This window comes from Drosophila hydei, unplaced genomic scaffold (assembly GCF_003285905.1).
Source record: "Drosophila hydei strain 15085-1641.00,03,60 unplaced genomic scaffold, DhydRS2 tig00000001-arrow-pilon, whole genome shotgun sequence".
NCBI classification, from domain to species: domain Eukaryota; kingdom Metazoa; phylum Arthropoda; class Insecta; order Diptera; family Drosophilidae; genus Drosophila; species Drosophila hydei.
In genome coordinates, this window is record NW_022045643.1 from 12,778,538 (window position 1) to 12,802,099 (window position 23,562).

General features: G+C 36.2%; 1 protein-coding gene across 17 annotated transcripts in view; it reads right to left on the bottom strand.

Moving 5' to 3' along the window:
- Nucleotides 1-2,504: 2,504 nt before the first annotated feature.
- The window catches only part of LOC111599851 (RNA binding protein fox-1 homolog 2), a 92,983-nt gene continuing 71,925 nt past the window's right edge, over nucleotides 2,505-23,562 (bottom strand). For 2 of the 17 annotated variants that reach the window (XM_030225217.1, XM_023315649.2), the window contains 14 exons: nucleotides 21,801-22,085; nucleotides 18,436-19,137; nucleotides 18,319-18,372; nucleotides 17,672-17,764; nucleotides 16,452-16,506; nucleotides 15,601-15,642; nucleotides 13,084-13,104; nucleotides 8,359-9,046; nucleotides 6,373-6,424; nucleotides 6,116-6,169; nucleotides 4,819-4,890; nucleotides 4,033-4,184; nucleotides 2,886-2,949; nucleotides 2,505-2,758 (listed from right to left, as the gene is read on the bottom strand). In XM_030225217.1, coding sequence (XP_030081077.1) covers nucleotides 2,714-2,758; nucleotides 2,886-2,949; nucleotides 4,033-4,184; nucleotides 4,819-4,890; nucleotides 6,116-6,169; nucleotides 6,373-6,424; nucleotides 8,359-9,046; nucleotides 13,084-13,104; nucleotides 15,601-15,642; nucleotides 16,452-16,506; nucleotides 17,672-17,764; nucleotides 18,319-18,372; nucleotides 18,436-19,137; nucleotides 21,801-22,085 — 2,379 coding nt within the window. In that variant the 3' untranslated portion in view covers nucleotides 2,505-2,713. Of the gene's footprint in view, nucleotides 2,759-2,885; nucleotides 2,950-4,032; nucleotides 4,185-4,818; nucleotides 4,891-6,115; nucleotides 6,170-6,372; nucleotides 6,425-8,358; nucleotides 9,047-11,422; nucleotides 11,688-13,083; nucleotides 13,105-15,600; nucleotides 15,643-16,451; nucleotides 16,507-17,671; nucleotides 17,765-18,318; nucleotides 18,373-18,435; nucleotides 19,138-21,800; nucleotides 22,086-23,562 lie in introns of all 17 variants that reach the window. The other 15 variants (XR_003944346.1, XM_030225237.1, XM_030225218.1 and 12 more) reach the window with 15 other exon arrangements.

The window sequence follows — 23,562 nt, forward strand, 5'->3', positions numbered from 1 at the left end:
TCTTGTACTGGGTGTTTATAATTGGGTGTGTAAGAGGGCGGGGCGGGCGCACAGAAAGTATCGAAAGTGTTAAATAAAATTTAAAATATATAGTTTAAAAGTAGGTATGTAGTATACATATTATAATATATTTATAGCTGCAGTGTTTGATTGAGTTGCGTTTGCATTTTACATATTTATACTTAGGTTGACTTTAGTTCATACCTTACTTAAGACTGTGTTTTGTTTTTGTTTTTGTTTTAAAAAATTGCGGTGGAAGTTGAGTTTATAAATTTTTATGTATTCTATTATGTTAGAGTTTTAATAACTACTTGGTTTATTTCGCCTTGTATATCAAACCCAAAAGTATTTCATTTTCCTGTGTGTATGCTGCCAAAAAGTGTGATATACTTTTATTTTTCTAGATTTGTTAATATATGTATTTATTTCTGTGCTATTTAAAAGATTTCTTTTTTTTTTTCATTTTCATTTGCTTTTGTTTATTTTTTAATTTAATTAAGAGTCTATTCACTTGAAAGCTACATTTAATTTGGCAATTGTTGGGTTTGAATTGATTTGTTCCATTTATTATTATTTTCCCTTTCCTTTTGTTTTTGTTTTTATTCTTCTCTTTCACTTTCTTTTTGTGTGTGTCCGTCGTCCGCATAATAACTAAATCTAACTAAAAATCATATTTAAATATAAACTTTGGCTTGAAAAATGTCAACGTAATCATAGTTTAAATATTTAATTTTTGTTGTTTCTTTCCGCAATTGTATTTAAAGAAACACTCTGTAAACATCTAAAATCTGAGTATGACATAAATTGCTTCGAGTTGCTCTTGTGCTTGTGCGTGTGTGTGTATATGTATGTGTGAGTATAAGAAAATTCATAGTAATTATGTACAATCTCAAAAATTAAATATATAATTGGAAAATAGAAGATGAATAGCAAATGTTTTCGAGTTTCTTTGAGCGAAAAGGATAAATTCGAAGGAGCAATTGCACATATACACAAAAAACGAATTAAAGGTATACGAATTAGTTTTTTTTCTTTGTTGTTTTTTTTTTTTGTATTTTTTTTTTATATTTAAACAACGAGTATAAGTCTTAGGACAGTAGCTGTCTAAGAATCGAAATAGAGAACGAGGTCATATTACTTCTTGAGCATTTGTTTTTTGTTTTTGTTTTTGTTATTTCTATGGATTGGTTTTCTCCAACATACATTTCAAAATACACAACTGTATAAGTTAATTGTGTGCATTAGACTTGATAGAGTGTGTATAAAATAAATTCTTAGCTTGCTTAGGGAAGTTTTGTGGTCTAGACCAAAAAATTAACAACACTGAAACGATGTGAAGTTATGTAATATATAAATTTTGCTTTTTTTGTATTTTTTTTCGGATTTTGCTTGGTTTTTTTTGGGGTTTTTTTTTTTTTTTTTTTTTTTGGTTTTTACACAACACACAAAGAAAGTGCTACATAGTAAGAGCTAATAATGTAATTTATTTTAATGCTTACTACGAAATTTTCATGTTTTCATCTCTGTCACTGGAAGCTTGAATTTAAAAACTATTCTGCATTAATATGTTTATTATTATTACTCATTATATATATTTATTTGTTGTTTCTTCTATTAAAGACTTTTTTGTTGCTGCTACGGCCGCATTAAAGTAATTATTATTGTATGTTCCAAGGATATGTCTACGTGTTGATCTTTTGCATTTACTTATGCACTACGAGTTGAGCAATATCATTTTCATGTTCATTTTCATTGAGTTGACTTTTTGCATTATAGCTGCCGAAAAAAGTGTCTAGGAACAATCTGGAGCAAAGCAGATAAAAACATTTTAAAAATAAATAAGTTGACAATCATAAAATGAGTATTCTTTGGAGACTTTCAAACGTATAGAGAAATTAAGGTAAACGATTATCAGATGAATGTTCTGAAACTTTTTCTTTAGTTGTTTGGCAACTTTTTATCTCTGTTTTGTTTTTGAGTTTTTTTTTTTAGAAAAATAATTTTCAAATATACTATTTTGTTTTGTGTTTACTACAAACTACAATGCTATATGTAACAAATACATGAAACAGAAATCATCAAATTTATATATATAAAGATAACTTAATAAACAAAACTAAAAAGCAAAACTTGATCTGGGTATCTTGTCAATTATGGAGTTTGCAGCCTGAAAATACATTAGAATTGCTCATTTTTGATATACAATTACAATATCTATTGGTATAATAATAATATATCCAGTAGGTATATAATTTTTAAATATAAATTCTGCCGCACAAAATTTCAGCTTTTGTTTTTAGTAAAAATCTACGCGTGAAGCACGTTTTTTGCAAACTAATTGCCATTTAAATATTTTGTGTATACTGCATTTGTTTTTCTTTTTGTTTTTATGTTTTTTTTATGGACGACATTGATTTGTTTTTTGTTTAAAAAATTGTTGCTTTGTTTTTAATTTTACTCTTGCGTAATTGGCCGCTAGCTTGCGGCTGCTTTTAGCTTTGATTTTCAACTCTCCATTTTTTGTTTGAGTGGGTTCCGCGTTTTGTCGATCATCTTTGAGCATCTGTTTCTGCGTGTCTGGACCTATATATATAGATTCAACTGCTACATACTGCACTGTAGGAGGAGGAGTATTTACGTCTAATTCTTGTTCATACATTGAGCATTTTCGAGAGTAGTTCAATTGCGTTATTTGGCTGACTTCTGAAGCTTTTTAATATGGCGCGAAACGATTGTAGCCACCGCGGTATATTGTTGCCTGATTGATATTGGATATTGGAGTAGCAGATGGAGAAAATGGAAATTTAGTAATATTTTTAAACAGAGATTTTATATTTATTTAAGTCATTTGTCAAGCAATAGTTGCAAAGAGAAAAACCACTTACCCCATAGCCGGGCACGGGTCCAATGCCATGTCCAAGATAAGGATCCGCATACTCGCGCGCGTAACTAGAAATATTCCGTTTGCGGAAAATTAGTTAAGTTTGAAACGATAAATAGGTGATATAAATATGATATGGGAATGCTACAGATTCTTGATGCCTCCACGTGGGTTAGTTTTCTTTAGTTTGTGTGTGAGTTTTGTTTCGTTCTCAAGTGTGTTTCCGCACAGCATGAGTGTGTGCAATAAATGATCTTTTTTAATACCACTTCTTCTTCATCTCATTCACATCTTTTCATTTCTCCATCCTCTTATCAGTTATTATTAGTAGAAATTGTTTAATTTCGATACGGTTTTGCAAAAATGTTCAATTGTTAGTTGTAAGGCCTCAGTTTTCGGTGTTAGACATTTGCTACTCTTGATAAGTTATTTTATGAGTTTCGAATTGTATAAAAAAGAATCAAATCAAATTAATTAGTCAAGTGTTAAAAAAATTAATAAAAAAAAGGAAATTATATTAAATATATTATCAATCATATGAATAACTACGAAATATAATAGATATCAAATAATAGAAAAACAGTTTTGATAACTAAATTATTATTATTTTTTGAATGCAACATAAAATAGTCGATTTCGGAGTATCAAAACATAATCTACGGTTTAAAATATAATAATCTTTTAAAACATAAAACATAAAATAAAGTCGAAAATATACAAAAATGTCTTAGAGCTATCCATATGACCGGATACAGACAGATTAAGCAAATATAGACACCGAATATATATAAGATGTTTATGAAACAAATATATTTATACATTTAAACATAATAAATAATACAATAAAATAAGAAAATTGTAAGAAATAATACAAATAAATTATGAAATACAATAGAATTTTGTTGAAGACGGAGTTTATTTTTTCATATGTAATTACGAATAGATATAAGAATAGATCAATCTTAATGTTAACATATAAGCTTATTTAAGTTTTAGTTGGATTATTTAACGTTTTTAGTTTACGGATTTGTGGGTTAACTGTGGGTTGAGTCACGTGTTTCGTGGAGCATTTGTGAGCGATGAGTGTGAAACAGCTGAACAGTGGCTGATGCAGCGAATGGGACACGTGGAAAACTGAGATGAAAACTTACCCCGCTACGGTGGCGTAACCAGCGAGTGCTGGCTGGGCGGCTGCAGCTGCAGCGGCCCCGTAGGCGGCCCGGGCAGCGACCGCCGTGTAGGTGGTGGCATACGCCTGCTGCTGGGCCTGAGACAGGGGAGTCTTTAACAGCGGAGCAGTGGCCTGGAATAATGTGAAGCAAATTGTGTGTTAAAGGGGAAGGTAAATCGAGTAGATACAACGGAAACGACAAAACTAGCGACAGGTGATAGAGAGCAAAATGGCAAAAAGAGTTAAGAACCTAAACCAAAAAAAAAATAATAAATAAAATGATATATATGTATATATACATTTAATATTTATATATATACACATATATGGATTTAGAACCAAACATAAGAGGAGTGCAATCAAATTATATCAGTGCGTTTTTTACTCTTTGCTTATTATAGTAGACAGAAATATAATTTCAAGGATGTGACCAGCGAGTTCAAGCTATAAACCCAAGATGCCAAAGTCTTATGGATGTACGGAGTAAGTAAATGCTACAAACAAAGTTTCAAAAGTGCAGGGATTCATAATGAACTTATATCGTATATGTATATATAAAGATTATAGCTAGTATCGGATTAAAACTTAGATATGGGTGCAAGAGACAAAGCGCAGTCCCATGAAAATTAAAAACAGAAAAAACAACACACATACATAAAACAAACAATTTAAATTTGGGCACAACAAACTAATTTTCTAATGGATTTGAAAGTTGAATTTCATCGTTTTTTTTCAAATTTTTCTAGCTAAAAATGATTATTTTTACCAAAACATTCTGTGGTACCGGAATGCGGTTGATCGTATGTGGGGTACTGTTTAGCGTAGTCACAGTGCGGCGCTGTAAGTTTTTCGATATATTTGGTATAATTTTCGGTATTTTTTTCGTTTTAGTTTTGATAATGTTGTATAGATATTTGATGCAGTAGTTGTTGTGGTGGTGGTTGTTGTTGTTGTTGTTGCGTATGTTGTAACAGTCGTGAAAAAAGTAACCAAAAAAAGAATACATACTTAGTAAAATTACGAAAATGTTCACAGCATTGAAGAATAGTTATTTATATGCTACTTAATTATAGATTTAATTTAATTAATACCAGTATGTATATATAGATAGCAAAGCAGATTTCGCAAGAAGAAAAACCAAACAAACAAAAACTTGCGAGATTAAAATGTGAAAAAGAAAAAAAAACAAAAATTTAAATATTCTTTCGCTTCAAAATAGACAAAGACAGACAGAAAAAGAGTGAAAGAGAGCGAGAGTAAGAGCGGCATGCAGCCTGAAAGTATACTATGCGTCTTTTTTATGGCCGCTAATTAAAGCATTTGTTGTTGTTGCTGTTTTTTATAAATTTTCTTTTTATGGAGACTACGCGTGTGATACTTAGTTGTAGAAAATGTGTTAACAAGATAATTAAGCGATGCATATAAGTAATCGCTTCGCAGATAGAAATAGACGTAATAGAACAATGATTAAATTACATGAATACGAGTATTTAAATACATAAAAGCAATTACTTATGTATGATATATATATATATATAGTTTTTTCGTTTTTGTTAATGACACTCGGCCCTAGTTGGAATTTGTGATATATTTATGCATATATTTTGTTTTTGTTTTTGGTTTGTTGTACGTATACACGCTTGCTAATGCCAACAAATTTTACAGACTTAGTTGCACGACCAGTTACCAAAGGATAAGATAAACAATAGAAAACACCATTTCTCAATGTGTGGGTACGTAAGTGGTATATAAAAGTGTATCTCAAAACTCGTCGTTAGTGTTGTATGCATTAAAAAATATGTAAATCGAAAATAAAATCAAATCATAATCATAATAATAGGAACAAATAGAAAGAGCGAGAAATGTACAAACATATAGGAGAAGAATGTTCTGTTCAAAAACCAAGTCAAATATTGGTGTCTTTCACAAGTTACAATTGAAGGTAATGTGTGAATAAATGTGTATGTACGAGAGTAATATAAATATTGTAGTTTCAAGAACGTTCTTAATACGGTTTTGTTATGTTTTACGGTTAACGTATCAATCTGAATAGGTTTCATTACATTTAATATGGCGGCTGGCTGTGCGGCTGGAACTTCAGTGACCGGTTTGGCTGCCTGTAAAATTCATATATAATATATATATGTGTATATATTTATTTTTTTTTTCAAGAAGTTAGGGGTTTTGTTGTTGTTTAGCTAGCCAGCTTTAAACTATATGTGTGTATATTATAAATGTATCTTAGCATACATTACACTAATATTAAGCCTAAATGATTGTCTTAACTAGTAATCGCAGAGTACAATTTGTATAGACTTACCTGGAAGCGTAGATTTGGATCAGCGGCTGCTAAGAAGTGATCATAGTATACGCTGTGGGTGTTTAAGTAGAAGGATAAGATTCGTAGATTAATAACTAAGTAGGTAACTTCATTCATTAGTCTCGCAAGTCAGCAGAGCCCGATCAATATTGTGCACAATTTTTCCACAACATTTCAGAACTGTTCTGTTATTGATCGGACTTGGCTGTCACTTGATATTTATATACATATATAAATATATTTTATATATATATATATAGCACTTAAAAGCAAAATTCAAAAATTTTTATAAATATTATTTTGTCGTTTTTTATTATTTTATTTTCATTAATCTTTTTTAACGCACTTGTGTGTGGATTTTGGTTTGGGCGTTCTCAACAGAAGGCAAAGGCAAAGTTTTAGCGTAGAAAAATTTTGTAATTTAATGCGAAAACTTTGCCGGTGCCCTTTTCTGTTGTTTTTCTTTTTAATATTTATTTTTTGTACCGGGTACATTGGGTAAAATGGCTGAAACTCAAGGTGTAACTGAAAACGTAAGGGAGCCCTAAATGTAGCCTAACTTGAGCCCAACTCAAGCCTAAATTACCTAGCATCTAACTCTAACCTGCCTCATCTAATTCCTCCCCTCTGCCTGCGCTAACCTAACTGATGACGAGGTGATTATTAGATAATGCGTATGCACATGTAAATTATAAGTAGAACACTAGCAAGGATAATCAACCATATGTGGTAAGTACGAGGTTACAATACAACTGTCCCGAGTCTACAAAACAATGTATAAGAAACACTTTTCGAACTCTGCCCTTTAATAGACAGGAGAGACATTCATGCACCTAGCTAATTAGTTTGGTAGAATTTCATATAAAATGGTAGCATTATCATTGTTATCATTGTCAGTCATACGCTATTATTTAGTTATAGAACAGCAGCCACAAAGGAACATAAAATATAAACGGGTGTATTTGGAAATAATAATATAAATAATTGTTTGAGATATAGAGGAAACATGCGCGACAGCAGCAGCAGCAGACGCATCAAAAACATTTCTTTTAAATTCAATTCAATTCAATTCATATTAAATGTCAAATGTCATCATACGCCTAGTGGTACACAATATACAATATTACGTAGGACCCTTCAACCAAAGTAATCAAAAACTTATACGAATATTAAGATACGAATGCCAAAAGAAACTGCTCTCAGTCAAGAATAAATATGTTTTTGGGTATTTAAGTAGTTAATGTAGTAGTTGGCGTGCGTTAATTGGTAGCTGCTTTTATAGCTGTTGTTTGTTGTTGTTGTTGTTTGTTGATTTTATACAAGAGACAAGTCTAAACTTGCGATTTAATTAGATGGTACATTAGGCAAATGTGACGCTATGCATATATAGTTGGATATACTTATAAAAACGTTACACACACAAGGTAGCTAAATATTTCAAAAGAATCACCGCATAGACCAAAAATCGAGAGACAAAACAACGTTAAAGCTATAAACAAATTTGCGCTCGAAGATGGAATGGATGGATAGTGGGTGGGAGTGGAGTGGGTGAGGCTAATATCAGAGGGATAAGGATAAGTTAAGTGTGTAAAATAATGACAGTTGGAGAGAAGCTGCAATACCAGCAGCAGCAGCGTGCACAACACGGCGTATGCGTAATTATTCGTTGCATGCAATACAGTGAGCCAGTTGTTGTTGCTGCCACTGCCGCTGCTGTCAATGCAGCAATGCATTGTTGGCATTGGAGTTGAGTAAGCGTTCGAGAGCGAGCGTAGACACCACATGAACAAAAAGTAAGTGCGCTAAAACTACATTCAATATATAGAGATTATTTAACTAAAAAAAAAACCAAAAAATAAAATAACAAGATACAACTAGAGCTACATGGCAGTTTCTCTTTATGGCGATTTTTGCGACGACGACGTTTGGTTGTTTTTCTTTTCTTTTTTTTTTTTTTTTGGGCAACGTGGAGTGGGCTCTACTTACGGCGCAAATCCATGCAAAGCGGCAGCATTGTTGGCCGCATTAGCCGACGCTGCCATGGAAGCAGCAGCCGCAGCAGCAGCGGCCGGTGTTTGGGATGCCGTTGCAGCGGATAGTCGCGCCGCATACGCGGCGGCGGCAGCGGCACTCGCACTGCCCGTCACACCTGAGTTCTGTGCGGCTGCGGCCGCTGCCAGGGATTGCTGCAGCGCCGAGTGTTGCTGAGCGGCAGCAGCCGCAGCACTGCCAGCGGCAGTGGGCACGGCAACGGCCTGCAGCGTTGGCTGCAGCTGGGCTAGTTGAGGCGCGAGCGCATGCGCATGGGCATGCGGATGTGTGTGAGCGGCGGCGGCGGCGGCAGCAGCGGCGTGCTGTGAGTGTTGGGCAGCGGCGGCGGCGGCGACTGCGGCATGTTGTTGCTGTTGCTGCTGCTGTTGTTGTTGTTGCTGCTGTTGTTGTTGCTGCTGCTGCTGGTGCTGCTGTTGCTGTTGTTGCTGATGCTGCTGCTGTTGGGCAGCAGCTGCGGCCACGGCAGCGGCGGCCACTTGACGTTGCTGTTGCTGCTGAGCGGCGGCAGCGGCGGCTACCAGCGCCGGATAATGGTGCCGAGGATGGAAGGGTGTGGCACCGACCACGCCCATGTGTCTATGTGGCATGGCAGCTCCATGCATGGCAGCGGCGGCGGCGGCGGCTGTGAGGCGGTCAAAACGATTTTCTTTTTGGAATTTGATTTTTGATTGAGTTTTTTTTTTGCAACGATTTGTACACAACATTTTTACCAGTGTGTATGTGTGTGTGAGTGTTGTCAGTGTGTGTGTGGTTGGGTGTTTGAACACACGAATTATATTTTATTTACGTTTCGTGTGTATTTGTGTGTGTGTGTATTTGTGTTCGTGTGCAAAAAGTAGAAAAAAGGAAAAGAAAAGAACATAAAATGCATGCGGTTAGTTTCTCTCTCTTTATATAAGTAAATTTATATAATATATTCATTTATATATGTAGTATATAGCATAGAGTATATGTTTAGCAAATACTAGGCAATATGTAGTAACTGTTTAAATGTAAAGATATTTGAGTATCGATTGAGTTTTAAATGATCTTGTTGGTATATACATATAACAATACATAAGACATACGTGAGCCAGTCATATAAGGGGAATTCGGTTTCAGAAACATACTTAATTAATATTATATAACATTGAATTACCAACAAATGCTACGCAGTTTTGTTTTGTTTTGTATATTGAGTGTATTATTTCTATATAAATATATATATATATATACGATTTATTATAATAAGACCATCCATTAACAATACGAAAACATTAGACCGATCTGCAGTTTAGAATAGAAACATATATATATATATAAATATAAATAGAGTTTGCATTTGACGTGTGTATGCGGCAAGACACTTTGTTTGTACAACTTGTTGCATTTAAATGTTGGTCAAACTATTTTAAAGGTATTCAGAAAACGAAGCAAAAGATAACGTTTATATGGAAAGTAGTACGATTCAAAAACCTTTAAACCTTTAAATACAATCAAAACTAGGAAAACACATTTACTAAAAACAATATTGATGGTGCCGAATGGATTAAAGCTAACGTTTACAGATAATAGACAATTAGATGATTGCTATGCGCGCGTGAGAACGATGGTGTCTGTGTTCAAGTTAATCCAGCTTAAAAACAGTTGGGCGAAGCATTCTGTACAATCTGTCAAATATCAATGGATGCCATCGCATTATTGAGCATCGACATGTAATTAAAAATACATTTTATGTTGCTCGTGACAAACAATTAGCAGTCAGACCGCAATAAATTGGACAAGAGCGCTGCGCTTTGCTGGCCATAATTGGAGATCTGGGAACTTGCACACAAATGTATTTCAATGCGATATGCCAAATACAAAAATTAATTACTGAATATATGTGAGCCAAAATCAAATTGCAAATTTATTTGCCTAGAATGCGAATCAAATTCGATTTCGCTGTTTAAATGCCAATTAAAAGCTCGGCAGAGATAATATTTACATGTAATATGGAATATTTGCACTTTCAGCAATTTCATGGCCCATTTCTGAATGCAATTGCCAAAAGTTAATTTCGATTTTTACTATTTACAAATAAAAAAGCATTAGAGCCAAGCAATCAAAGTTCCGAATTTTGGGCTGTATCATTTTGTGGCATGCAACAAATTGTAAACGTATCGTATCAATTTTTGACCATACTTCCTAGGCCCAACTTTTATACAAATAACCATTTCCATTTTCATTTTCATTTTGTTTAGTTCTTATTTTCCATATTTTTGGTAATGAAAACACAAAAAAAGTCAGACGTGCAAAATTGCAAAGTAAGTAAAAACATATCAAGAGTATAAACAGTTAGGAAAATTTTAAGAAATATATGTATAGAGCCAGAGCGAGAGAAGGATAGATAGATAGATATAGAGAAAGATGCTAATGAGACTAAATGAAATGCCTTTTATAAAACGCTTGCTTCGCAAAAATTGTCTACCGTCACACGATATAGGGCACTTTATAAACTACGTATTATGTAGGTAAGTACACTATGGTTAAAGCTAAAAACCTTTCCATACTTAAGAGCTAATTACAGTTGTCAGGTGAAATTGACACTAGTTGGTTGATTGGTTGGTAGATTGATTGACTGATTGATTGGTTGATTCTAGGGTTGTGTTTGCTTGTGGTCGCCTAGCCGTTGAACAATGCAAACTCAAGGGCGTCCAACAGATATGCAATATATAGTACTTAGCATATAGTCAAACCCAAATGCGTAACCAAAATAACAAGACAACAAATATATATGTAGGTAAGTATATGGTACAGATCTCAAAACTAAGTTTGTTGCTTGCTGTTATGCCTCTGTGTGAGTGTGTGTGTGTCTGTGTGTATGTGTGTAGTATTTACGTATGTCTCTCTGAGAGTATGTGTGTGCGTGTGTGTGTTTGTCTCTTGTGGAAGTCAACGAGTTTTCTCAATTTTTGAATTCTGCTTTTTTTGGCGCATACACTCAAAGAAATGCGATCGACGATTCAATTCAATGTACCTCCGCCGTGTCGTTGGTGGTGCTGCAGTTTGCGCCGTCACAGCTGCTGGGAGTGCGCTGTGCGCCGGATGGCGGGGCGCCAACACAATGGACGTGGCTGCTGGCGAAGCTGTGGGCGTGGGCGCGCTGTGCACCGCTGATGGCACCGTTGCCGCTTGCGCCACCGACAGTGGCATCTGCAGCGCCATCGGTGTCAACGTCGGCGCTCCGGCACCAACGGGCGCACCCAAAAAAGGCCAAGCGGCGGCCACGGGCAGCCGATAACCTTGAGGTTCACATATATGTTCATAAATTTTGTTAGATTGTATTTGTATCATTCGATGAATCAGTGGATGAATCTGGACTACGTGTGAATGCGTGTCTGTCATACACACATATATAAAGAGCTTTAAAGGTATATATGTGTGTGGGTGTATGTGGGTATGTGTGTGTGTGTGTCGTATTTACATTTCGAATTGTGGGATGCAGTGGTTCTTCGTTCGAATCGGGTTTTCTGTTGTATAGAGCTTAGGTCTAGTGCTTAATAAAGCTGTTTGGATCGCGACGAAAATTAACAGTTACATACATTCCTGTTTGTAGTTGTATATGTATGGATGTGTGTGTGCGTGTGTGTGTGTGAGTGTGTATATACATAAGTAATAATTAATTACGCTAAGGAGCATTGCCGACAATGTTCAGACCAAAGAACCAGACCAAAATATGTCAAAACATAAAACGAACTAAGGACATAAAACAAAACGCACATACAACAAAACTGATTAAATAAATGTGTCAAACAAAATGATATTGATTGTTCAGATATGTATATAAAATTATAGTAAATATATATATATTTATTAATAGTGTATATATATATATATATAGTAGTTAAGTAGTATGCATAAGACAACACAGCCGCAATATGCTAAAATTCATAACCATTATTAGCTGATCACAAGATCATCAGCATCATTAAGTCTAGAAAGAAAATGGTGACGCGCCTGATTTAAATGGGGTTTACGAGCGGTAAGTAACGATATTTGTTTATTTCAATTTGTTTTAATTGATTTTTCATTCGTGTTTTGTTTTCTATTTTTGGTTTAATTCTTTTTTTTTAAATTTGGCAAATATGGAAAAAAATACGAAAAAAAAATTACATTAAAAAACAGTCATCAAATATTTAGTATTGTAAAAAAAAGGTTTACGAGTATATAATATGCATACAGTTTAACTTGGAACCTAACATTGTAAATCAATAAATCTATTTAATTTGCATTTGAGTGGAGTTTGAATGGCTTATTGAAAATGTTTTCTCGAACTGTCAAAGATCCCAGAGTTACTTATAATACATTTCACATGAAGAGATATAGAGGGAGCTGCCTAGTATATATATATAGTTATATTGTCGTTGTTGTCTTTTTATGTACTTGGTTTCGCTTACACTCTAAAAATATACCAGAACTTATAGTTATATTATGAACTGAATGGGTCCCGTATATATTAAAGATAACTTATTGTTTCTGAATAGTTGTGTGAATATATTTAAGTGTGTGTGTGTGTATGTGTGTGTGCATGTTTTCAATTGTGTTATTTGAGAATTTATAACAAAATACACGGCAAGCAATAAATACAAAATACAAATACAGCAAAAGAATACAAATAGAACGTGACAGAACGCTTACCTTCAGGCCATTGTACGCAAACTATAGTCAGTTGATTTATAGAAATCGGTGTAGTTATTTTTTGTCGGTTGTTGTTGCATTTGTTGAAGTTGTTGTTGTTGTTGCGGGCATGGAAAAATCAAGAGAAAACTTAAAATTAGTTTTACATTTAAATTGCGCTTTTATGTATATGTACAGAGTTTTATAGACATGACACGCAGGATCAATAACATTTACAAGTTGGCCCGTGCTAGATGCAGTTGCGGGATTTCTGTATTTTTTTTTAATGAAAGCTTGCGGGGAGAAGGGTTTGGTTGCCAGCACAGAACATGCATTTCGATATAACATATATCCTTTATTTATTTATTTTTTTTTTAAGTTTTTAGCTATGTTTGGAGACATTGAGGTAATTAACTTTTGACTTGACATGCTGTTTGTAATAAATAATTTGCCAATTTCTATCTCATCGACCAAATTTGATATGTGAGCGCACAAAATTATGCAATGAAAAATTGAAATGCTTCACAATGATGCAAAAGCTAGTTAAATAGCAAATAAACTGTCGGTTGCGCTTCCGCTATTTGCTAAACAATTTATTTTCTAAACAAACACATGACGGGGAGGTAAAATCGAAAAGCACATTAAAATAAATGTCAAATAGACATACACAGTCAGGCAGTTGGAATTGTTGTTTCTGCTGGTTGGGCGCATTAAGCTGACTATGTCAAAGGATCAACATAAGCAAATATACATATGTATATATTTATATATATAAACATGGATATGTGTAGGTGTGGGGGAATCTTACATACATTACAGAAGGCAAAACTTTCTGCAAAATGGAGCACAGTGTATGAGTGAGAGTGTGTGAAAGAAACACATTTGCATAAGACACAAGACGAAAGCAACAAAACTACGACCTAGGGACATGAAGGACAAGAAGGCATCTGGAGTTGGTAAGAAGTTTTTGATTTTTTGCTTCTAAAATTTATGTGTGTGCCGCAACATGTTTGCAACGTTGTGTGCTTTCCATTTTCTTTGTAATTATCCTTACTACTCGCCTCACCCTCGTCCCGCTCTGCATGTCTTTTCCAACGTAACGAGCAATAAGACAACGTGAGCTGTGCCCTTCACTCCTTCTAAAGCTAATGCTGCCCGTCTTTTGCCAGGCAAGTGAAGCCAGTTCGAAACGTGATAAAGTGAGTGCTTCCCTGCCTTCCCCACTATTCCGCTTATCCAGCAAAACTACTATTACCTCTCAGTTTGTCTGACTATCTGTCTGCCCGTCTGGCTGTCTGTCTGACTGACTATTTCTATAATATGCTGGCAGCCGCATAAATAGCTAGGCGTCCCAGCGGACACACTGCTTGCATTTAGTGCAACGCAAATGAAGCGCATTACGTGCACGTGGCAGAGAGCAGTGGAGGACTGTGGCCAGGGCGAACCAGGCTGGAAAAGCCAGGCCACGGCAAAGGCACCTAAGGCAAAAGATGCTGCCTGCAGCCACAGCCATAGCCGCATCAGCATGTGCAGCATCTCATCTCCAATCTGTAGGTCTGTCCGTGCGTCCGTCCGTCCCTCAGCCCGTCTGTCTGTTGGCGATACAAAAGCATTTTGCATGTCCTGTCCACATGCAGGCAAAAACTCCGTGGGAGCAGCCGCTGGATACATTTCAGCTGCTTCCCTTTTGCTCGTTCAGCTCTGTTCAGTTTTGTTTGGTTGGGTTGGTTTGGGTTTGGGTTTGGGTTTGGCTTGCGCTGGGTTCGTAATCGGCTTATCGTATTTGAGCGAAACTAAAGTATAGATTTTGCGCTGTGAATACTTTTTAATGGCAACTTGCATGGAAAGACGATTTAATCAGCAGTATTATTTATTATACATGGCATGGAAAACTTCTCCATGCCGTTTTTTTATCGTCGCTTTGCGTCTGTCTTTTTTTTTTTTTGGTAAAGGAGCAAACTTTGAGGTAACCACAAGCTTAAATAAAAATGTGTGTACTGCAAAAGTAACATTAAATAACTAAGAACTTCTAACTGACAAAACTTCTCAAAAGAAACCACACTACAAGTCCAGAGTATATATATATATACATATATATGTTGCAGCTGCCTATGAAGTTCCTGCTGCCAAATGAAGTAATTGTAGGTACAGAAAGAACAGAACAATCATAGAAATCATGGACAGTATTCATGCTGGGACTGTGAGTGTAAATGCTTGTATGCTTAGATAAAATCGTTTAGTTGTGGGTATTACAGGTGTTTTCGAGTTGTTTAGCCAATATTGGGGTTTGTATCATGCCACCGTTAGCGTGCAACATGCCAGGACAATGTTGACTATAGAGTTGGGTGCTATATAGTATAAGGGTTAGGCTGGATCATGATTAGGTGCCTATGGCTATGGACAACATTAAGTGGGTTAATTATGCACGAGCTATTATTGTTTATTTAGTTTTTTTTTATGGTTTTTTCTCTTTGCAAGCAAGTTACAAGACAACACAAATTTAATTTTCCATTTATATTTGTTCTCTGGTTCGCTCACCTAGAGCTGGAGCCGGTAGGGCACCGTCTTTGGTCAGTACAACTGTGTGTGTTGGTGTGTGAGAGAAAACAAAATAAAAAAGGTATTTTTATTTCGTAGTTATCAGATTGTGTTCAATCATCAGTAAACAGTAATCAGTTTATAATACAAATTGAAGGACAAACACTTAAAATCCATAACTCCGGTTAATAGAACAAACAAGGCGAATTCTTATCAAACATCTGTATGTGTTTATATATGCGTGTATATATTGTTTGGTTAGCAACCGCAAAATTGGCAAAAGTTGTTAGTATGGCCATTCAGTTAGCAAGTTTTTGATTGCCTAACGCCTTGACATACGTCTTATCAACAAGTTCCTCAAATTAAATCATAAGCAATAACAAATTTCCACGAACAAACATTTTCATTAGGAAACATTCGCTTAGCTTTGCTAGCATTGCAGTTGCAGCCACCACAGAACTTTATGTGAAAAGTTCAACTTAAACAAAGAAAATAAAAAATAAAAGGAAAACCGAATTTTAGAAAAACGAAATCAACGAAATTTATATCAACACTAAGCGCAACAACGGCAATGGCCAGTCAAATATTATGGCAGTTGTGTTCAAGTTTTTATTGTTTTTGTTGTTGTTGTTGCTTTTGTTGTCGTTGTTATTTAAGTTGCCTTTTGCGTGCTTCTCATTTCTTATAGTTCTTCTAGGCCAGACGTAATTGCATTTCTTTGTTCAACATTTAAACTTGTTTCGCTACATAGCTTAAACTAAGTTCTATATAGGTGTTATACGTGTGTGTGTGTGTAAGTGTGTCTGTGTATATTGTGTATATATGACCGTGTGTGTGTTAGAGCAACTTACCGTTGGGTACTGCCGTCACTTTTTTGGTTTGTACACGTGCAGTGGCGTTATTCACCTTCACAATGGTTATTGGTAACGAGAGAGTTCGAGTAACGAGTAGAGTTGAGTTGAGTTGCAGCGAGCGTGGTGGGTTTTGGTGGTGAGTTTTGTTGTTGTTTTAATATAATGTACGCATTATATAGATTTATTTTTATTGTTGTTGTAAATTATAGTTTAATCGCATTTCGCATGTACAGAGAACGTAGAAATAAATTCTGTGTTAGTTAACAATTACAATTGCATGAGGTGTATATATGTGTATGTGTGTGTGTATGTGGTTAAAGCTGTGAGGGCAAATTATTTAAAAAGTTTCCTTTTCTTTTTTAACAGCTAAAATCCATTACCAATATTTGTGCTTGAAGTTCATGTGTCTTCCCTGTCTGTTACTTAAAGCCATCAATATTATTTTTTCACTCGCCCAACTGCAATTCTGCATAATTAGGCAGCTTTCGGGTTTCGATGGCGCAGAATACAATGCAAATGAAAATAATATTAAAAAATGATTGTCGTCTCTTGGGGGTCGCAGTTAAATTGTTTAAATATCAGTTGGCACTTTGCGCATTTTCAGCATATTTTAAATGCCAATTATTTGCGGCTGCCCACTTAACATAAATACAAAAATTGGTGAGCTGTCTGTCTGTGCGCAAGGAAATGCGAAATGAACGCAAAAAAGTAATTAATTTTTAATTAAAGGCAAATAAAAAAGGCTGCGCATAATTTAAAAATTAATGAGCATTCGATTAAAACACGAAATCAAAGTGCGCTGACCATGTGTGAATCCGATTTTAAATACGCATTGCATTGCCAAAAAGCGCAATCAATGCAGACCGAATTTCATAAAAATGGCAAATAAATGAAATAAAACTCTTTCTGCAATGCGAAAACACGTGAAAACTATTTCACGTCACGTAGACACGCAAACTCCGAGACTTGAAAACCAATTTCTTCACATCGAAATTCTTTTCCCTACTCTATCTATATATACATATATATTTATATATATATATAAATATATATATATAAATTTTGTGGCACATAAGAAAGTTGTGATAGTTTTGTAATTAGTTCTAGATAATAGCTGCCCACTGCATGTAACTAAGTGTGTAGGTGTGTTGTGTGTGTATGTGTGTGGATGTGGATGTGTGTTTGAGTGGTTTATGGTATTGCTTGCATGCACCCACCTCGATTTTGCGTCCCTCAACCACGGTGCCGTTTAGACGTTCGCGTGCTCGTTCTGCATCGTTGCTGTTAGCGAATGTTACAAAACCGAATCCCTGCCATTCGCAATCAAACATGCAATTAAAAAACATATAGAGTATATAAGTAGATGTGTATACAGAGATATACACATATACAGGTAGAGTATATGGTATATTTATATATAAAGTACGATTTAAAAACAAGGTTGGCACCGACTCATACTGCTAAACTACAATATAGTACACACGAAACAGAGTGGAAGGGAGATAGGGGCCGTGGGCATGCGGGCCCCAGCATCTTGGGACATGCGTCAGCGCCTTAAATTATGCACATTTTTCGTTTTGTATAGCAACAGCGCCCGTTGCTATGCAATTATATTTGCGAGCGGCGTCTGCTTAAGGGTACATTGAAGTTTTGTCGTTACAACTGGTGTCGGAAAATGGAGGGACAGGACATCCAAGTGATATTTGTAGCCAGAACACAATGGTTCAAGGTTGCCTTGGCAACGTCACCGGACAAAAGGACATCACTTCACTTAACAATGGCTCAAGTGCCCGCTCGGTCTGTGCATAATTTAAATGAATCGTGCAACAGGATAGAGAATGGAGGATACATCCTGTAAACTTACCTTGCTGCCGCGCTCATTGAAGATGATTTCCACGTCCAAAATGTTGCCAAATTGCTAAGAGAGAACATAGTTTGCGTTATTATTGTTGGAGATGGTAACTTGCTGCTGTAGGCTTACCCCAAACATGGCACGTAGATCGGGATCTCTGAAGCGAAACGGTATATTAGAGACATGTAAGCGCTTGGGTTGACTTTTGGCGTCCAGTGTTGCGGGAGCGGCCATGGCGGCAGCCACCGACGAGGAGACCGGCTGGACTTGAGCACTGTTTAGACTAGTGACCACATTGGGTGATTGCGCGGTAGCAGTCAGAATGCCGCTGACCGTGGCCACGCCGCAATTGGCAATACTATCCAGACCAGCTGTGGGCAGCAATCCTGTCGAGATGCTGCTGCTGGTTGCGGCCAAGGTGCCCGATGCTATGGAGCTGCCTGTCACCGAGGTGGCTGCTGTGGGACTGCTGCTTAAGTTGAGCTGTTGTTGCTGTTGCTGCTGTTGTTGCTGCTGTTGTTGCTGTGCAGCTGGTGGTGTTTGCAGCAGCGGCTCACCGCTGGCAATAGGTGATGTGTTGCCCGAGATGTTGCCATCGTTCGAGATACTATTACTGTTGCTGCTGCCGTTGAGTGTGGCTGCTGTCGGGGCGACTGTAACGCTGGACGGTGAGCTGCTGAGCGGTGAGCTAGGCATACCACAGCCGACACCACCACCACCGCCACCACCGCCGCCGCCTCCACCACCAGTACCGCTGCCGCCTCCACCAGAATGGGGCAGTGCTGAATTCTGCTGTGCCTCCGCTGCCTCGTTGGCAATCAATACTGTGGACTGTGTCAGAAACATAAAGAGAACAAAATGAAAAATCAAATGAGTATAATACGTTTGACTCTTAGTTTATTCTTAAACTAAATCTGATATTGAAATAATGTCTGGCGTGCTTCTTGACTGACTCCATTTTCTCCCAATTAATGGGTTTGATGTGTTGCTTTATGCCATCCCCCTGTAACTATCACGCTGTATCAAATAGATGATAGCCTTCTGGACATCCATACATTTTTTATATCGATGACAAGCTGACACATTTCTCTATTTTATGGCATTCTTAATATAGGTAAATCTTAGCTCTACATTGTTTTATTAAAGGATTAACTTTCATTTCACATAATTTGTAATCAATACAATAGTTATTCATTTGTGGCATAAATCAAATTTGCAGTATTATTTACAGACTCATTGCAGTTTTTAAATTTAATTATGCTTAAGTTCTTGGCTCTCGACGGATTTCAATGCACAAATTGACTGAAATACAATATCAACAATATATTTGTTAGCACTTGCTTTGGTAACTGCTGAAATGCTTTCGTAATGTAAATGTATTATTGATAATTGGTGAAATGTAGATGCATCTGTAGTGGCAGTAGTTGACGACGGTGTTGTGGTTGCTGCAGCTGCCACATGGAAAATCGAATGCGAACGAGTGCCGCAAAAAATAAACAATTGAAATGAAAATACAATTTTCAAGTGGTTTGTAGACTGGCACACACACGTTATGCACCGCTACGTGCAACTATTGTACTTGTGCGTGTGTGTGTGTGTGGGTGACCCAATAAAAAAGAAAGGTTACAGGGCATACACCCACTCACACACCAACAGATAGAGAGAGATCGGACAGATAGTCGAACCCGATGCAAATGGCACATTTGTGGCACAGACTTTTGTTGACTTATGCAATAAAACTGTCGCGCAAGTGCAGCAAATTCCCCGCCCACTCGCTCTCTGCAACCAAATCCTGGCTATGTCCCTGCGGAAATGTTTGCATTTGTATTTTTGCATTATTAAAACTGAATATGCACAGTGGCATGTTGCCTATTGGCATTGTTGTCAGTCAACCAACCATGCCACAAAACATGTGCCTCCCTTGCTCCCTCACTCCATCTCCTCTTGTCTCTTTCGCTCTGTCCTTTATCTGTCTGTAGGTTTGAATAATTTCATATTATTGTCAATTGACGCACACGATGAAAATGCATGGGCAAATGCAATAACATCAGCTAAGAGCATATAAATTTGATTTGCTTCCCCTTCGCCCCTTAATGTAGGCAATAGAAATGGCGCTAACTCAATTTTAGGGATACATTCGCAGTTTCACATTAAATGCGCATTGTTGACACATAAATTAAAGCAAATTCCTTTTGTAAACATGTATGGATATCGCGGCAAACTATTCACTATACCATTCCGATTGCGTGTTTAGCGCACATTTTCCTATTTTTTTTTTGCCTTGGATTCATTTGCTGGCGGTGAGCTAAAGTGAAATAGCGTGAAAAACTTTAGCCGTATAAATGGCTAACGATAACGTGGGCAGATCCTGAAAATGAAGTGGGGCCGCTGGAATTTGAACTGGAATTGGAAATGGAATTGGGATTGGGATCGGGTTACCCTAAAATGACATTTAACGCTTTTTAGTTTATAAAATGCCTTCAGTGAGGCACGCGACGCGCTGCCAGCAAAAAGGTCGCTCGCATGTTTGCATAAAGTTCAAAAGAAAAAGCCAAAGAAGAAGGAATTTCCTGACACATAACAACGACAACGGCATACTCTACTCAAACTGTAATATGGCAGACCTTGTATTTGTGAATCTCTGATTATAATTTCAATTCATTTGATGAAAAGATTTTTTAGCTGTCCGTAAATAATCACATACCATACATATGTATATAGCTGATATGCTTTTTTATATTATGCAGCAGAGTATAGGTCAATCAAAATCAAGGGGTTACATGCAAAGGACTTGGAATTTGAGCTAAATGTTTTAAATTGAATGCGAAAGGTGTTGGCATTTTCGAATCAAAATTAAATTAACCTAAATTTGAGAATTGTTTCGTTTTCTAACAGGTTAACATTCGTGAAGTAGTTAGTCGCATTGATGTAGAACTTAACTTAGTATTAAATTTAATATTGTAATTATTTTGCATAATATATAGGTCGTCAAATCATAATATGTATTTAAACAGCATGTCACATAAATTTTAATTTTAATCAGTTCGCTGTAAGACCAAGCTTCACTTCGTTCTCCGCTTCTCTTTCTCTCTTAACAAAAAAAAAACAAAATTTCAGAAATTATAAACCTAGACAATTGTTATGCAGCACAGCATTGTTGAAGGACGCGCTAGGAATGACAATGCGTAAGCTGCAATGAATGGGTACTAACTACGTGGGTTCTCTACGACTAAGTAGCAACTTTCGCTTAATGAAGGCGCTGGTCAGCAAAAAGGCATCAAAAACAGAAGAGAACAAAAAACTAAGCTGCAGAAACCCAGAGCAAGCATGAAACCGAATACCGAACTCATGAAACGTATATCCCAATTGTTTGCATTGCTCTAGAGTTTTTCTTTTATGTTGATATTATTATGTTGTTGTTGTCTTTTTTTTTGCTTTTCTTGACTGTTTATTTTATTATAATTTTTTGCTGTTGCTGTGTTGGCCAAACTCACAATGCTGAGCACATTCTGTGGGGTATGCGGTAGCTGCTGCTGCTGCTGTTGCTGCTGCAGTTGCTCCATCGCGTGTCCATTTGTCAGAGGCGCGGGTGGCTGCTGTTGTTGCTGCTGTTGCTGCTGCTGTTGCGTGACCAGCGTCGGAGCAGTTGTTCCTGCACCACTTGCTTGCAGTGGCAGTGGGGCTGTAGTTGGAGCTGCGGTCCCATTGCTAATGCTGCCATTGTACTGTGTCTGTTGTGTTTGTTGTTGTTGTTGTTGTTGTTGTGTTGACAGATTTGTCTGTGATAAATTTGCGGATAACAACAAGGATTTGCGTTTAGTTGGCATTTCAGGCGCATTCATAGCTGTGCATGTATATATTTATATATATACATATATGTGTGTAGGCGTGTGAGTGTGTGTGAAAGAGTGTATAAGTGACACAAGGACTACGATAGGCAGACGGTCAGGCAATCAACCAAACGACCAACACCAAAAAAATTGCTTAGTATATAAGTACATTGCAAATATGTATACAAGTAATTAAATATTTATATATATAAATATATATAACTAATACATATCCAACTGCATTTGCCATGGTTTAGTTGCTTTTCACTTTTGGTTTATTTCAGTTTGAACATGCCTCGAATACAGCTAGCGTATTGTTAATTATATAAGTAGTATATATGAAAATAGTGATATAACAAAATGCGAAAAACTAGAAAATGATTTAACAGGTTTGTTTCGTGTATATTTTATACAGTCTTAAACTATGATATATATATATATATTTATTTATGTATCAAAAAACCATACAATACATGTCAAGGATTATATTTATTCAAGTTGCACACACACATGTGACTCCATCAACCAGTCAATATCAATAACAATTCATCAATCAGTTTAGCAAACTGTCAAACTTAAAGCATGGCTTAACATTGTGGGTTGGAAGGGGTAAATTACTAACAGCAAGTGAGAGCCAGATATATATAGTTATATAGAGAATATATATACGTATAGATTTATCGAAGCTTCACGCTCAAGCAAAAACGTCATAGTTTCAGACGGCAGAGACAGGAATGTTGTCTTGTTGTCTGTTTGTTGTTTCTTGCTCATGCCATTGCAAGCATTGGCTTGAAGCAATTCGCATTACATTTGTTCAGCTGTCGTCGTTCGCAGTTAGTTCTGTCCATCTACATGTCTATGCATGAGTTATGTTATGTTTATGATAACAGTTTGATTCTATTGTTGTGCAGCTACAGAAACTCATATTTAATTCAGATAAAGCAAATACCTCTAGACTAATTGAATCTATTCACTCTGTATATATGTACTTATAAAGGCTATGTAATGGAGTGTGTAAAATCAAGACAGCTCAAAGTTTGAATAGAATTTAGCTAAAGAAATGCTAAAGATTTCCTCAGCTTAAAAGAACAGTTACTTCTATTGTTGTACGGACTAATGCTCCTTTATACAAAATATACTACTTTACCATGTGGGCATATTTTGTTGATGAATTGTGTGCTTAAATAAAATGTGGCTACGTTGCCTACGTCTTTAAACGATCCATTGTAGACAACAAAGGGCTAAATATAGTTGAAAATTGATGCCTTTATTCACAAAGTCAACTACATAACGACAAATTGGAACTGAAGTTAAAGACCGAAATTAAACAACAACAAGCAATTTTATTGCCAATAATTAAATATTTGATTATTTATTGCGTATGGGAGGCCAAAGTTCGCCAACATTTAAATGCAAACAATTAAAC